Consider the following 16,140-nt stretch of genomic DNA (forward strand, 5'->3'; position numbering starts at 1 on the left):
TATATTTCCACTATACCTATTTCCCAAGGTCAAGAGCCAAGGTCACTGAGAGATGCCATAAGCCACATGAAGGAGTTCCACAGATAAAGCTGTAAGTGGGTGCTGAGCCATCCTGTGGGGAAACTTCCAGACTCCAGAATGTTCCAGAATGGACAACTGAGTTGCCAAAGACACATACTTCCTCATGTTCTCATGTTCCTTGTCTCAGCCTAGAGGCAGCAGTTCCAATAGCTCCTTCCCAAAAGCAAGGCCAGTAGGTGGTGGCCCCACCTTCCAAGGCCTGTGACCTCTCGTCCTGCACCACAGTTGTGGAATGTTTCCTGGGTTAGGGCAGACTTGACCTTGGGGCATTCCTTGGGTAAGGGTTGTAATAATGGCCTTTACCTGGTGAACATGTGTGGAACTCTGGTCAAGGGAGCCTGGGCTCATGCATCGGAGACCAGCTGGGCTGGAGCCTGAATCTTGAGTGATCTTTGTCAAACTGTGCAAGAGGCTGCAGTGGGCAGTGACAGCCAAAAGGTTTATCCCCAAGACAATCTTCAAACATATTGCAAATTTCTTGCATATTTCCTAGAGTGGTGGTTCTCAGCCAGGGGTGAATTGATCCTCCAGGGGACATTTGGCTATGTATTTAGACATTTTTAATTGTCATAATTGGAGGGGTGCTCCTGACATCTAGTAGGTAGAGGCCTGGAAGCTGCTAAACATCCTACAATGCACAGGACAGCCCCATGGCAAAGAAATTTGGCCCAAAATGTCAACAGTGCTGAGACTGAGAAACCCTGTAGCAGTGCAAATTCCCAAGGGAAGTGTCTACGGTGCGCAGTGAGAAAACAGTTGTCACTCTTTGGGGCCACTGAGCATCTGCTCTCCCTTCCTACGTGTGAGATTTCCCCTGTGTTGTGGAGCAGTGGCTGCCTCCCAGTATTCCAGTTAAAAGTGGCTCGTTCACATTGTCCCAGCCTCTCTTGAGCTAGGGTGCAGGCATACGACCTCATTCTGCCAACCAGGTGCATTTCTCTAGGCTTTGAACTCCAAACTTGTGATGCAAAGCAGCAAGGACTACGCAGAACCCATTCTGGTAAGGATGGTGGCGGCAACAGTGGCAGCAGCTACAGTCTGTTTCTAGAAGCTACACTGGTGACAATTCTAGAGGCAATGCCCAGTACTCGTGGGGCCGGTGGCACAAGCTTAAGCGTCTGTGTCCAGTGGTGGCAGCAGTGGGATCTCCCTGGGGCCAGTCCTACAATATGGTTTTGGGCATTGTTCCTGGCTGCTTTGCCTCTGACCGCGGTTTTCTGACACTGCAGGAGATGCAGTGAGCTACCCAAGGTCCATAGAATAAATCCCTCTTAGGCATGAAGTCAGTATAGTTGGCCTCTGATGCTTGCAAACAACAACTAACTGTGAGTGATACTCGGAGTTTCCCAAATGCATTTGAGCACAGGATTCTTTCTTTGGCAGAAAGGAACCTTCATTCATGAACATACCTAGAGGAACACTGGCCAAATTGACAAATAGAGATTCTCATAACCTCTGCTCCAGCTGGGACCAGACACGGCAGTGGTCCACCTCTCCCTGAGGCCACTGAGGATGCTCAGCAGCTCACTCCTGGTCCTCACTGAGTCAGGGTTAGCCCACAACTACCCTCCTCCTCAGTGCCCAGAATAACCGCAGCTGGCTGCAGCTTCAAGAACAGAACATAATCAAAGTGTGGAAACGTTTGAGCTTGTCAGAAGAAGGTGGAGGGAACTGAAATGTGGATACGAACTCTGTGGCTTGATTGGGCTGATGACGTCGGCAGGTCAGAGATGCATTTGAAAAAGCAACTTGAGGTTTCGAGAATCTGTGGCTTCCGGAGGGGAAAGGGGGAAGATTTAGAGGTCATCTATCCACCCAGAGAAGAGTGAAGTTATTTTAGGGAATTCTATGCCCCAATTTCACGGAAGTTGCTGAGGCTGGTCTCAGGTGTGGTTAAAGAGAGTAATTTTAGACGCCACTCATTCATTTACTCTACGAGTATATTTAGATCCCCAGTCATTGAGCAGATCTGGGGAGATAGTGTTGAGCCAAATAGACACACCAACCTATTCCCTCCATCCTGGTGCTCGTGATCTAGTGGGAGAGACAGACATCCAATTTTTGAGATGCAACTGGTCTTTTCCTTATGATGGTGTTTCATCACTGGGGAGGCAGAGGACCAGAGGTCCACAGAATAAGGAGAACCTAACCATTCTGGGTCAAGAAGGAATGCCCTAGGGGAGGGACTGTCAGAGGAGCAGGCATGAGCCAGGTGTAGACAGGAAGTGTGCCTGGGCTGAGGTAGAGATCACGTGGGGTCTGACGTGGATGGAGCACGGTGGATTTGGAGACCTGAACAAAGTCTCCAATGCCCAGAGAGGCAGGGCAAGTGGACCTCGGAGCCAGGCTGGAGGGGTAGAGGGAGCAGATCTGCAAGGGCCCCGCAGGCCGCGCCAAGGGCCCAGGTCTTCATCCTGACGTTGTGTTTATAGAAGAGCTGAAATAACCATGAAAGCAGCCCTGCCCCCACACAGAGCCAGAATGCATGCTTCCCCCGCCAGGCCGGAAGACTCTCAGAACCGAGCAGAGCTCTTGAGAAGCAGGGGTTGAGAGAGGGAGAGGGAAATAAGCAAGGGAGACTGGCCCCAGCAGCTCCAGGAGTGGGCTGGGAAGGAATCAGAAGTGGCTGGTCCGACCATCCCCTTTACAGATGAGCAAACAAAGGTCCAGGATTCAATGGCAGAGTTGGAACTAAAGCCCAGGTTCCTCTGCTGCTCCTTCTGCTGCTCCACGTGTGCGTGTGAGTGTGTGTGTGTGTGTGTGTGTCCATGTGTGTATGCACACGTGTGCATGTGCGACTGAGATAAGGCCATCCATCTCTCCATCCACCCATAATCCAGGCTGGCCATGTCATTGGCATGAATTAAGATGTTTATAGAAATTTAAAAAATGCTTAGGAAAGAAGTTAATCTCTATATCGAGTGTGTCCGGTTTCACAAGGTTAGTATCTTGGTTTTTAAAAAATCCCTATCTGTTTTTCAAAGAGGATTTGGTGTTCTCAGTCCCAGCTGGGAGCTTAAGAAAGCAGAACGGCACTTCTCTACCTGCAGCCGTGCCCGCAGCGCGAGGCCTCCTGCCGGACCTGGGGACGGGGATGCCCGGATCCGGGCCTCGGCTCGGGTCGACGCTATGCTTCAGTTTCCCTCTCTGCGCAGAGGCGTGGGGCTTCCCTTTTTGCATCCCTCTCTCCACTCTTGGGAAGGTTGGCCTGGCCCGCGAGCGAAAGGGCTCTGCCACGGGAGATGAGAAGTGGGACTTACATTAAAGGAATTCAGGGGACCTGGCCTGACAGCTGAGAAGAACCATGAACCCTGAGGGAGGCTCTGAAGGTATGTGCAGGGAGAGGAGAAAGGGGCACGAACTGCAGTGTGTTGTGGGGAACAACCCAGGAGTCCCATCTCCCTCCTTCACTGCATGGGTGAAGCCTGGGGCCATCCTTTCTCCCTGGAAAAATGGAGGTTACAGTGGAACCACCTGTGTACCGGATGTGCCCTTAAAACTGGGTTCCAGGGCAAATAAGAGAGTTTATTTCTGGGGTCACCATTGATGGTGGTCAGAGGCCTTGGTGTGGCCATTTGTGTTCCCTCCGGAGATCAGCTACCTCCTGGAGTCCCAGCCCACCAGACCCCACAACTCCTTGGCCCAAAACTCCCAAGAGAGAACCGCCTACTCTGCAGAAGGTTGGGCCCCCACGGGGAAGCAGGAGTTGAACTGGAGCCCCACCCAGGGCTAATTGGGTTCTAGCAATTTTGACAAAAGAAGGTTCCAGTTCCTCTTGAGTCTGGTGTCCTGCCCATTGCCTGGGACCCCAACAGCTCCTTCCTAAGCAGGGTTTCTGCCTATTAGGAAGCTCAGCAGAGGATTCGAATTCAATCAAGACCCAAGTGCCATCACCGAGGTGCATGCCCTTGACCCTCCCTTCTCTGGGCTTCTGTTTCCTCGCCTGTTAAGTGGGAATTTAGACCAGATGATCTCTCCCCACCCCACCCCACCACACACACACACACACACACACACACACACACGCACACACACACACACCCAAGTTCCCTTCAGAACTCATTTCAAGATTCTAAATTTTCAGTGAGTCTCTGCCTCTAATCAGCTCAGTCCACCCACACCCCCTCCCACCACCACCTCAGACCAGACCTTGGAAGCCCCTTTCCTGGGAAGATCTTTTAAGCCTCAGGGCTGGCTTCACAGGGATGGGTTCCCCGCAGGGCTTATCCAAGAGGGAGGAAACAAAGGGAAAGGAAGAAGGTATCTCCAGCCAGTCCTGCCCTAAGGACCAGTGCTCCTACATCTCACTTAATCCTCCCAACCCCCGTCTCAGGAAGGTCAGTTAAACAGCCGGGCAGGACCCACCCGGGAGTGCCTGCCCTAGAATCTGTGCTCTTTCCTCTGCCTCTCGGTTTCCTCCTTGGATCCACTTGGCTGAAATGGGACAGAGTTCTCTGGTCAGGAAGTCAGTTCACCAAGTCTGTATTAACAGACCAAATGGTTTGCTCAGCAAGGTATAGGGGGCAGAAAACGTCCATGGAGCCTATGGGGTGATTCCCGTTTGGCCTCTAGGCTGGGGCTCGGTCCCTCCCCCAGGACAGTGTCAGGCCATCATCAGACACCCCTGGGTTTCTGGCAGCCGTTTTCTCATTTGTGCTTTTGGATCCAGCAAGCTTCAGCTCATTCCTTTGGCCACATTGTTCTTTAACGACATCACTGTTTCCATCTCCCTGACGGCTCAGTGCCCTCTGCCTGAGCACTGCCTCCCAGCTGATCTCCATCATCCTGACATGCTGTGAGTTTCATGGATCACAAGACTGCATGCCATCTGTGGGTCATTTGAGATCTGTTCAGCACAGAGCCCAGGTACCACCTGTGCCTCTCCATGGTGACCCAACCCCATGACCAACCCTCGTCCATGTGGTTGGATGGTCCTGTCCCCATCAGATCACTTGGTGCCCTGAAGATACTGCCTTTCTCCCAAACATCCAGCTCAAAGACATCCTTCAATCTGTGCATGGTGGTGGAGACCCTTCTGAGTCCCTCCTGGGCTGAGAACCTGGGCGCCACGCTAGGACTGGGTCGTGGACAACTTGGCCTCCTCATCTCCACCTCAGATCCATCACCGAGTCCAGCTGGTTCATGAACAGTCCTGTCTCTGGCCCCTTTGCAAGCTGGAGTCACTCAGCCTCCCCTACAGTTCTTCTCTGTTTCCCACGCAGAGTCAAGCAGCTGTCTCTCCTGGGGCCAACCCAGGTGCTGGGTTCAGGTCACTCCTACAGCCATGCTCTCTTAGCTGCTCATTTATTCACACAGCCGCTAGTTTTTAAGCTCTAACTGTGCCAGGCCCTGTTGATCGCACCTTCTGTTCTATTCCCTTATTGCCGCCCAGCTCTGCTCTCAATCATTTCTGAGCGGGAGCGTGATAGGAGTGAAAACACAGACTTTGGAGTCAAACCAATCCGGGTTTGAATCCTGGATCTGTCATCTATTAGACAAATGGCTCCACTGTGAGCCTCAGTTTACTCCTCTGTAAAATGGGAATGCTGCTATTTCAAGGGCTATTGGGAGCACATATAAGTGCAATCATCTATGTTTCCGGTATAATGAAGCATTTTTGGCAAAAAGACAAGAAAGAGCCTGGAGCATCTGGAGGAACTGCAAAGGACAAAGATGGGCTGCTGAAAAGACCCCTAAGTAGAACAAGAGGGATGAGGCAAGAGAGATGGGCCAAGCAGAACACGCAAAATAGGAGACTGTGCCCAGGAACACAGGCTTGGTTCTGAGGGCCGGGAGCTCGCTGTGGACCGGCCCTGCCCAAGCACCCTCCACGTCCTTCCGCTGACTCTAAGAAGCAGTGCAGATTGCTTAGGCTGGCGCTCCAGGCTTTCCCAAAACCTCCCGATCCAGCCTGCCCTCCTTCAGCTCCCAGAATAATATAGTGAATAAAGCGGATGCCCTTGCAAAGCGACTGGTTGTCAGTCAGCACCAGGACTCCTTGAGGTCAGGTAAGGCTTTTGTCTAATTACATGAGCACCAGTCATCCGAGATCACCAAGGCCAGGGAGAGCTGGAAGTCAGGTGCCCCCCGCCCCCAAGTCTGCTCCAGCAAGGCCACCCTGCTCTCAAAGCTACAGCCATGAAAATCAGAACACAGGGAAAGGCTGGGTTGGAGAGAAAGACCTTGGTCCCAGCTGTTAATAACAATCTGACCTTTTTTAAAATTTTTTTATTGAAGTATAATTGACATAGTTTCAGGTGTACAATGTAATCATTTGATATGTGTATATACTGTGAAATGATTACCACAATAAATTTAGTTAACATCCCTCATCACAAATAGTAACAATTTTTTTCTTATTATAAGAAGTTTTAAGGTCTACTTCCTTCGGGAACTTTTAAATATGCAATACAGTATTGTTAACTTTTGCCTCCATGCTGTACATTAGACCCTCAGGATGTATTTATCTGAAAGTTTGTACCTTTTGACTACCTTTACCCATTTTGCCCCAACCCACCCATGCCGCCTCTGACAAACACCAATCTGTTGTTCTCGGTATCCATGAGTTCAGTTTTCTTTTCTAGATTCCACACATATGTGAGTTCATACAGTATTTGTCCTCTCTGTCTGACTTATTTCACTTAACATAATGCCCTCAAGGTTCATCCATGTTGTTGCAACGGTAAGATTTCCTTCTTTTGTGGCTGAATAATATTTCATTGTATATATGTACTACATTTTCTTTATTTACCAATCAATAGACACAAGTTGTTTCCATGTCTTAGCTTTTGTAAATGATGCTGCAATGAACATGGAAGTGCAGATATCTTTTCAAGATAATGATTTTGTTTCCTTCGGATACATACCTAGAAGAGGGATTGCTGGATCATATGGTAATGCTATTTAAAAAAATTTTAAGGAACCTCCACATCATTTTCCATAGTGGCTGTATCACCTTACATTCTCATCAACAGTGCACGAGGGTTCCCTTTTCTCCACATCCTTGCCAATACTTGTTATCTCTTGCCTTTTTGATGATAGCTGTTCTCACAGGTGTGAGGTGATATGTCACTGTGGTTTTGAATTGCATTTCCCTGATTAGTGATGTCGACCACCTTTTCATGTACCTGTTGGCCATTTGTATGTCTTTTTATTCACATCCTCTGTTCATCTTATATTTGAATTGTTTGGGGTTTTTTTCTGTATTGTGTTGCATGTGTTCTTTGTATATTTTAAATATTAACCCTCGTGAGATATGATTTGCAAATATTTTCTCCTATTCCTAATGGTTTCCTTTGCTGTACAGAAGGCTTTTAGTTTACAATCTCATCTTTTAATAGATTAATTAGCCTTAGTTTCACATCCATCATCTTACTCGGAGTTGCCCAACCACTGTGTGAATGAGGCCACGTGGAGACTGCTCTCCTCGCTTTCTCGTGGTATAGAGGAGGAAATGAAGGCGCAGAGATGGGTGATGCTTTGCCCGGTTCTTAGCTGGTCACAAGAGAGGTCTTCTGGTTTCTGGTCCCCTCCACTAGGCTGCTAGTCTGGAGAGTTTGGGTTACACCAGTTGCTTAGTACTGACCCAGAATCCTTGAATTGCAGCTTTGGAAGGGAATGATGTTAAAAATCCCTCCTCAGCATCCTGACAGTGTCCAAAAATCTTTCAAGAGGAGGGGAGCCAGCACTGGGGGAAGGGGCACCGTCATGGCCCAGGGTCCCATCTGTCTCCATCTTGCTCATCACCCCCTCATTTCCAGGGTCCTCGCTCATTTCTTTCCACTCTAACATGACCCAACTTCCTCGAAGGATCGAGGACTCAGGATCATGGTCAAACAAATCATGGCTGTTTTTTTTGGGAAAACACATTTTATTAAATTTCTAGAGGAAAAAAAATGCCAAGAAGACATCTATATTTTTTAAAAATATATGTTTTCAGTTATTTTTTAAAACATTAAATTAGGTCCTGCACCATGTATTGTCCATGTTTGAGGATTTCAGATAGTTTCTTCTCTAGCTGCTCAGTTCATTTTAGCCTGGACTAGAATCCAACCCAGATGGACTAGATAGAGTTGCGTTTCTGTTTGTGTTTTTTTTTTTTAACCACTATATTGAGACATGATTGACATACAAAAAGCTGTACATAATGTATACAACACGAGTTTGAAGATAAGTATACATCCATGAAACCGTCACCAAAATCCATGCCATAAACATATCCATCACCTCTAAACGTTCCTTCTCCCCTCTTTATTATTATTGGTTTATTTTTATAAGAACACTTAGCATAAACTCTTTCCTCTTAGAAAAATTTTAAGTATGCAATACATTATTGAGATGCACTGGAGTGTCTGACTTGGAATGGATCCTCTCTGGTCCATCTTACTCATTTGACAGACAGGGAAACGGAGGCTCGGGTCAAAGGAGTGCTCTCCCCAGCGAAATTAGTGGCGAAGCTGAGTCTCCACCCGGGTCTCTGAGTCTCCAGTCAGTGTCGCTTCACTGGTGCTCCAGGCCCACTGCGGCCTGAGACCTGGGCAGCCTGGGGGAGGGGCCAGGGGACCACTTTCTGAGCAGCCCCTGGCCTCAGACTTGCCTGCCCAGGTCTGAGCCCCAGGCTGTTTTGATGCTCCTACTCCCGCATGTGTCTGGCTCAAACGGCTGTCCCTTTGGACTGCTGCAAGGGGCTGATTAGATGTAATTGCTTTGCCTAGAGCGAGCTATCTGCTTAATAGAATCAGCTCCCAGTAATTAGCCTGCCAGAGGCCCATTTCCTTTGCTGGAGTCCTCCAGCCTCCAGGCCCTTACTCCGACCTGTGAGAGTTGGGCCTCTGCAGGCAGCAGGGTGTTGGGGAAAAGGGGGTGGGGGGTGCTTTGGGCAGGATGTGGGAAGAGGGAGAGGTGAGAGAAAGCAGTGCCGTGAATACTCAGCAAGGATTCCAGGTGCAGCCCTCCCTGGGGCCAGGGGATTGCAGAATTTCCCGGTTGGAGGAACATAGAGCCTGGCACAGAGGGACTGCTCCATAAATGTTAAACCGAGCCCAGCTGAACCACAAAGGGTATCTAGTCCAGCCCCAAACCCAGTACATTTAGCAATCAAATCCAAAGGCATTTTGCAGACCTACTCTGTGCCAAGAACTGCACTAGCTCCTTGGATCCTTCTAAAATGGCCTCAACCCAAGGGATCAGTCATTCTGTGCTTGCATACCTCTATTTTTCAGGAGCTCATTGCATCCTGGGCAACCCATTCTTTTCCCGGAAGCATAGAGAAAGTTCCATCTACTTTGAGCTGAAAGTTCTCACCGTAGCATCTCCTCACAGATTACCGGATGCTCCTAGGTCGCCCAGAGCAAAGCTAATCAATCCCTCCTGCATGCGGCAGCTAACATGTCCCTTGTATCTTTTCTATAGGCGGAATATCCCAAGTCCCTTTGATTGTGCCATATATATCACGCTGGCGAGAACCCTCGTGAGTCTGGTTGGAAGGCCTAGAACCTGATTCTGTTGTCAATTCCTCTCTCCCAGCACGGCCAGGAGCCCAGCAGTGGGGACTAGGCGGGTCAGGATTTCTCTCCCAGGAGAAAGAAGTGTGACCTTAGCCATAACAGGACGCTCCACACGGAGTGGCATGATGGAGACAAAGCCCCTCCACTAAAGGAAAGACACCTAAAACGCGTTCATTGGGAGTAAAGTCGTCCCTCTTGCCCTCGCCCCTACTCAGACCCAGACACAGATAGAGTACACATACACACACACACACACACACACACACACACACACACACACACACTGCCGTGCACACTCACAGGCACCACTCAATACTCACTGGCTGACTAATCATTGCAAGTGCTATTATGATTATTGTATTTGGTGCTGAGAAAAGGCTGCCTCTGCTTGCTTCTTAAAAGCCATAAACGTGCAAAGAAGAATTTCAAGATTTGTGAGGCTGTTGACTGGACCTCCAGGCTCACATGTTTGTCAGGGAACACAGGCCATGGCTGTTTCAGAATCTCTGCAGAGGACAGGTTTAAGGGCCTTAACTTCTGCAACAGGAAGGGGGGCAAGTTCAGGGAACTTATCTTGTAGCTAAGGTTTGGAAGTCACAATAGCTGGGCTCAAGTCCCAGCTCTGGCCCAGCAAGCTGAGAAGCCTGGACAGGCAGTGGGCATAAGCACTGTGACACTTCTGGGTATGTGTCCCAATAAAAATTCCCTGCTGGTTCTTAAAGACACAAATGCAAGGATGCTCATCTCAGCATAGTATTCAGAATCAGAGCTGGAGGCGGCGGGGAGAACCTTTCTAAGGGCAGGGGTCCATCAAATGTGGTGGATGCCGACTTTGGACTAAGGCTTTCTGCTAAGGAATGGAGCAAGCCTGAGCCCCACAACAGCTCCGTGAAGACCAGCTGCTTCCTATTTTCACTAGTAGGAGACCCAAGCCTGCTTCCCAAGCTGGTTGCACTGCTCATCTGGGGCAGGGCTGAGAACAGAGCCAGGTGTCCACCTCCCAGCATGGTGCTGTCTCCCTAGCAGCTCCCAGAGCCTCTCCTTTATGAACAGCTGACTTTTGTGTTTGGTTTGGGCTTGAGATGTTAAACAAATAGTGTCTCTTGACAAATGCAAGCCGGCTGCACTGGGACCAGTTATGCTCTGTAAATCCTGATTAATCCTCCATGCCTCTCCCCATAGAGACACACCAAGAAACACCTCGGCCATACACTAACCACCCTGATTTCATCAACTGGCTGTTGGAAGCCACACTCCCTGGTGCAGCTGTCTGTGTCAGCCACTCCCCTGATTTTCTATTGCAGGTCCTGGGCTCACCAGGTGTGCCCCTGGCTTGATATTGAGATGGCTCTGGACATTCCTTCCAACAGTGAACCGTGGACCCCAGGCCATGACAACCTACCTGGCACAGCCAGACCTACAGGAACAGACCGAGGAGTGTTTATAGAGTGCCTCAGAGTCAGGTGCTTTATGAAGGACTGTGGGGCACAGAGATGAGTAAGACCCTCTTCCTGCCCTGTCGGAGCTTATGGTTTGGTCTAGACAGGATGGACCAGAATTTTATGTGAGGCTCCAATCCAGCTAGTGATTGATAGAGTCAGGATTTGAACCTGGCTTATCGGATTCAGGGTCAGCTCTTTCACTCCTTACCTCTCTCCCCACTGCCCTTACCCTCTGACCAAATAAAGGGAGACTTAAAAGTAGTGGACAGAGAGGGCTCTGAGTCCTTTATCCTTCAGACCATATTCTTGGCCATTACAGAATGAGAATTGCTGGTCACAGGGCCAGGTCTGTCATTAACTTCACAGAATGTCAGAGCAGGAAGGGATCTTTTGAGGTAGTCAACTCTTTCTTCTGTAGCAAAGGACAAGAGCCCCAGAGAGGCCATGCAAGTCTTTCAAGTGCCCCCAGTTAGTTGGTAGTTGGTGACAGCACTGGGACCAAGCACCAGGTATCTGGACTCCTGGTTCAATGCCTTCTCCGCACACTTCTTTGGGCCTTCCGACACTCACATCTGTCTTCATCCTCTTCTCCTACATCAAGCAGGGCTTGCTCCACCTTTAGAAGTCTCTGTCTGCAAAGAGTCACAGAAGCAGATTGCTAGGTTTTTCTGCCTGTCTGTGCCCCTCTCCCTGCTGACATGCTGGTCTCTAACCCAGCAAATATAGGATGCTTTAAGCCCTTCACTGTGTACTGAGTACACAAGAAAACATGCGGAGCAACTCCGATGTGCAAAAGACTGTGCTCCCCACTGAGGAAGGCGTAGAGTGAGTGAGACAGTTCTCCACCATGGAGACGATAAGGAGCCTGGGGGGAGACAAATATGAAAGAGCCAACTAATCTTCTAGGCAGGAGGAATATCTACCGAATTGACGCTTAGACAAGGTGTCTTGGAAGCACAAAGGAACCAGAAGTTTTGCCTTGCGGTAACTGAGGAATGCTTCATGGAGGGAGTGGACTTTGAGCTGGGTCTTGACGCCTGAGAAGGAGTTCGACAGATAGAAAGTGGAGGGGCCAGCATCTCAGCTTAGGGAGCCATGTGCGCCAGGAGTGAAGCATGAAAGTACTAGGATGTGTCTAGAGCTTAGAGAGAAATGGGGTAGAAGATAGAGCTGAAAAATAATACGTGCATAATGTTTAATGCATAATAATATGTAACGACTAATGATAATTAGATTCGGTATCGTTTATCCTAACTCTAATTGCGTCCTTTTCCTCATAAACTAAAGTCTTAAAAGCAGTGGCCGGACCTCTTTTCACCCGATTCTTAGAAGAACTAGGGAGGCGAAAGCGGGCCAGGAAGGTCATAGGATATTATAAACAAAGGGATCATAGATATGTTCTCATCCAAACCTTCCATTTATGGATGTGCAAACCAAGGCCCAAGGAGGAGTGACTGGTCCCAAGTCCCACACCAAGCAGGTAGCAGACCCAGCCCAGATTTCTTGTCTCTCTACCTTGTGTCCTCTATACTGAACAGGATTTCCAAAAATCACACAGAAGGCTGATCAGTATCATGATTTGAGAGATGTAAAAAAAAAAAAAAAAATCTTTTAACTGGCCCAAAGCTTTCTTCACTAAGTCATCAATGAATTGGGGGGGTGGGGGGGGGTTGGAAATAGAAGAACATGGAGAAGCCACAGCTGGGCAGTCCTCCTGTATAACAGGTGAGATTGATAGAGATGCTTCCTGACACTGGGCCCTGGGCAGAGAGTGGGGCATCCCTGTCAGGTGCAGGCAGATCTCCTGGATGGAAGGGAGTGGGGTAGGCTGTGAAGTCTTTTGCACAATCCCACCCAGGTCAAAGGTGAGCCAATAGGACTCTTGCCTGAAGGTCTCAGGGGCTACTTAGAAGTCTCAGCTGGCACCAGCTTGAATCCCCGGACCAGCCCTCCCTTCTTAAGAGAAAGGAGGGAGGAGGGGCAGGAAGAGGAGGCCCAGGCTGCCCTCTTGGGCTCCAGGAGCACTGTGGATGTGCTATGCTCTCCCTACTGGCAAGTGTGCTGATCTCATACATAATGGGGGCTACAGGAAAGACCCCAACAATAGTGCATGAGTCCTGAGTCCCCCTCCCCCACTGTGTGACCTTGGGCAACTCCCTTCCTATTCTCTGAGCCTTGGTTTCCTCATCTGTAACATAAGAGTGTTGGTCTAGGTGATCTCTAAAGGTCCTTTCAATTTTGAAGTGCTGTGAGGACAAGCTTTATCATAACTAATAATAAATGCCCTGCCCCTAAAGACAGCTTTTTCTCTTTTCCAAACCTCTTTCATTCATAATATCACCTTTCATCTACACAGCAGACTGGCAGCCAGAAGCAAGCAGACCCTCAACACACAAGCTTTCACACTGAAAAACCAGGTCTGCCGAGCCCCCCGCTCATCCAGAACAACTTTGGGAAAATTAGCTTCTGAGGGAGGGGGTTTGTGTCCAGGAGCACAGGACCCAACTTCTACTCCAACCCCAGGGAAGCCAGGGAAGGTTGCACTTTTATTCCAGAGAACCAGACGATTCCAAGGTAGAAAGCCTGCAATAAGCTGAGTTCATGGCCAGAAAGTTCGCGTCTCTAAAGAATCAAAGGCATTTGGGGGATGGGATCAGGGGAGGAAATGTGCCACGAATCTGAGACCTCCCCACCCAGCTCTGGCCAGAGACCTGACTATTCAGGGAAAATAAGATGTTATAGAACCTAGAGCCTCATATTGTCTGATTTGCACACATGTGTTCTCCTTTGACCCTTCACAACAATCTGTTCAAGAGCTAGCTTAATTAGCTATCCTATTCACAAACTTGAAAAACTGAGGCTTGAGGAGTTATGATGGAGGAGAGCATGGAAGGCAGACTGAAGTCTCTCTTCTCAGCTGAATGACCTTGGGTGAATCTCTGTACTGCATTTAGCCTCAGTTTTCCCATCTATAATGAATGTAACATGCCTACCCTGACACACAGCAGATGCTTGATATATACTTGGTGCATGAATAGTTGAAGGAAGCAATGGGTTGGTGGCACTCCTGGGAGAAAAAGCAGTGCAATGTCCAGCAGTGATAGGCCAGCCCAGGATGCTGGCAGACAGTGTTCTCACTTCTGGCTGGCTGCCTCCTGAGCCTATCCTCAGTCAGGGGTCTTGGGGCTTCTTCCATGTCTCTCCTCATGGCCCATGCCAGCGTCCCGTGAAAGACTTTTTGACCTTCCTTGGCAGTGGGATTTGCATTCCAATCATTCTGCTCACTCAGCCCATCCAAGTCTGGAGTTGTTTGGCGCTAAAGTAAGGCCTGTGGGATCATCTGCCATGGCACCTCATCCAAAAGATAAGGAAGCAAGACTCTGAGAGGGGCAGTGACGCCTCGTCTGAGGTCTCACAGCCTGCCCTTCCTCACCACCACTGACATCATGTTGACAAATAAAGAAACTGAGCCATAGGGAAGCCTCCTGGTTCTTCCAGTCTGTCAGCAAGCCTTTCAATCTGGGGCCCACCTGCCCTATTTCAGCTAGATCCTAGGTCTGCTGGGATGCCCCAAGGTGGTGTCCAGTGCTGTTTCTGGCAGCTCAGCCCATTCCCAGATTGGTCTGGTCATGTAGGACTGGGGCCATGGATGTCAAGACAGCCCAATAGCCCCTCAAGAGTAAAGCAGAAGCCCTTGGGACTGGGTGCTACTGGCCTAGCGTAGGCTACTAGCCTGTGCTTTCTCAGCCAGTTCCAGGAACCATGCTGACCTGGGAAGGGACACATTTTACGAGAGCACAGCTTTCCCTCGGGTGATAGCCCATGTGTACCCAGGTCCACAGCTGTGTCCTCCTGTTTCTAAGACAGCCTGCAGCCTGGTCCAGAGAAGGGGAGTGGCCTGGGAGGAGGGAAAGCTTGGCTGAATCTCAGTGCTGACACTAACTCATTGTGTGCCCTTGCATGTCACTCCACCTCTCTGTGCCTCAGTTTCCTCATCCACCTAATAAAGGGCAGGACAGCAAGGCCAAAGGTCCCTTCCGGCTATAGCATACTGTGACTTAGGTGGGGGGATGAGGATGGGGTGGGAGTTCGCTCTGCCTCTTCCTTTCCCTTTCCTTGCTTTTCTGTTTCTGTTATCGGTTTATCTCCAGGTATCCAGGTCTCCCTGTCATGGTCTGCTGCTCTCTGCCTCTCGAGCTCTGTATTTTCCTGCGTGCCTCTTCTTTTTCTGTGTCTATGAATCTATCTCTGGTTTTATCTCACGGTCTGTCACACACCCCTCTGCCTCTTTTTCTGTCTCTTCCTCTAGTTATATGCGTTTCTCTGTCTAGTTATCTCTTTCCCTGGTCTCTCTCTCTCTCTCTCTCTCTCTCTCTCTCTCTCTCTCTCTGTCCTGCCCGCTTTCCCTGCGGCTCTCCCGCTCGCTCCCCGGCCCCTCCCCCTCCGCCAGCCCCCCTCCTCCCTCCCTCGGCGCGTCTCCCCAGTCCTTATTTGGCTGGGCGGGAGGGCTGGCGGGAGGCGGCGGCCTGCGGGCGGGGGGCGGGGGGCGGGAGCGGGGCCAGGCGGAGGAGGGCGGTGGGTGGTGCTGAAGGGACAGCTCCACGGCGGCGGCGGCGGCAGCGGCGGCGTTGGCGGCGGCGGCCCCGGGGCGCAGAGCGGGTGCCCGGCGCGGGGAGCGGCGAGCGCAGCCATGCCCCAGGCCGTCTCCGGGGCAGCAGCAGCGGCGGCCGAGGCCGGGACGCGGGCCGGGGGCGCCGGGGGGCCGGCGGCGGCCCGGGCGGGACGATGAAGCGGCAGAACGTGCGCACGTTGGCGCTCATCGTGTGCACCTTCACCTACCTGCTGGTGGGCGCCGCGGTCTTCGACGCGCTCGAGTCGGAGCCCGAGATGATCGAGCGGCAGCGGCTGGAGCTGCGGCAGCAGGAACTGCGGGCGCGCTACAACCTCAGCCAGGGCGGCTACGAGGAGCTCGAGCGCGTCGTGCTGCGCCTCAAGCCGCACAAGGCCGGCGTGCAGTGGCGCTTCGCCGGCTCCTTCTATTTCGCCATCACCGTCATCACCACGATCGGTAACTACTCGCCGGGCGGGGAGGGGAGGGGGGCGTGGGGACC

At 50.6% G+C, this 16,140-nt stretch overlaps 2 protein-coding genes across 2 annotated transcripts in view; one reads left to right on the forward strand and one right to left on the reverse strand.

Annotated features, from left to right (window-relative positions):
• CIB4 (calcium and integrin binding family member 4) overlaps nucleotides 1–12,280 on the reverse strand; it is an 84,905-nt gene extending 72,625 nt beyond the window's left edge. The window contains exon 1 of the mRNA XM_016129054.2: nucleotides 11,600–12,280. The gene's annotated coding sequence lies outside the window, so the exon portion shown is untranslated. The remainder of the gene's footprint in view (nucleotides 1–11,599) is intronic.
• Nucleotides 12,281–15,665: 3,385 nt separating this feature from the next.
• Nucleotides 15,666–16,140, forward strand: part of KCNK3 (potassium two pore domain channel subfamily K member 3) — a 38,128-nt gene continuing 37,653 nt past the window's right edge. Inside the window, exon 1 of the mRNA XM_016129052.2 lies at nucleotides 15,666–16,097. Coding sequence (XP_015984538.2) covers nucleotides 15,815–16,097 — 283 coding nt within the window. The 5' untranslated portion in view covers nucleotides 15,666–15,814. The remainder of the gene's footprint in view (nucleotides 16,098–16,140) is intronic.

This window comes from Rousettus aegyptiacus, unplaced genomic scaffold (assembly GCF_014176215.1).
Source record: "Rousettus aegyptiacus isolate mRouAeg1 unplaced genomic scaffold, mRouAeg1.p scaffold_m13_p_7, whole genome shotgun sequence".
Classification (NCBI taxonomy): Eukaryota; Metazoa; Chordata; class Mammalia; order Chiroptera; family Pteropodidae; genus Rousettus; species Rousettus aegyptiacus.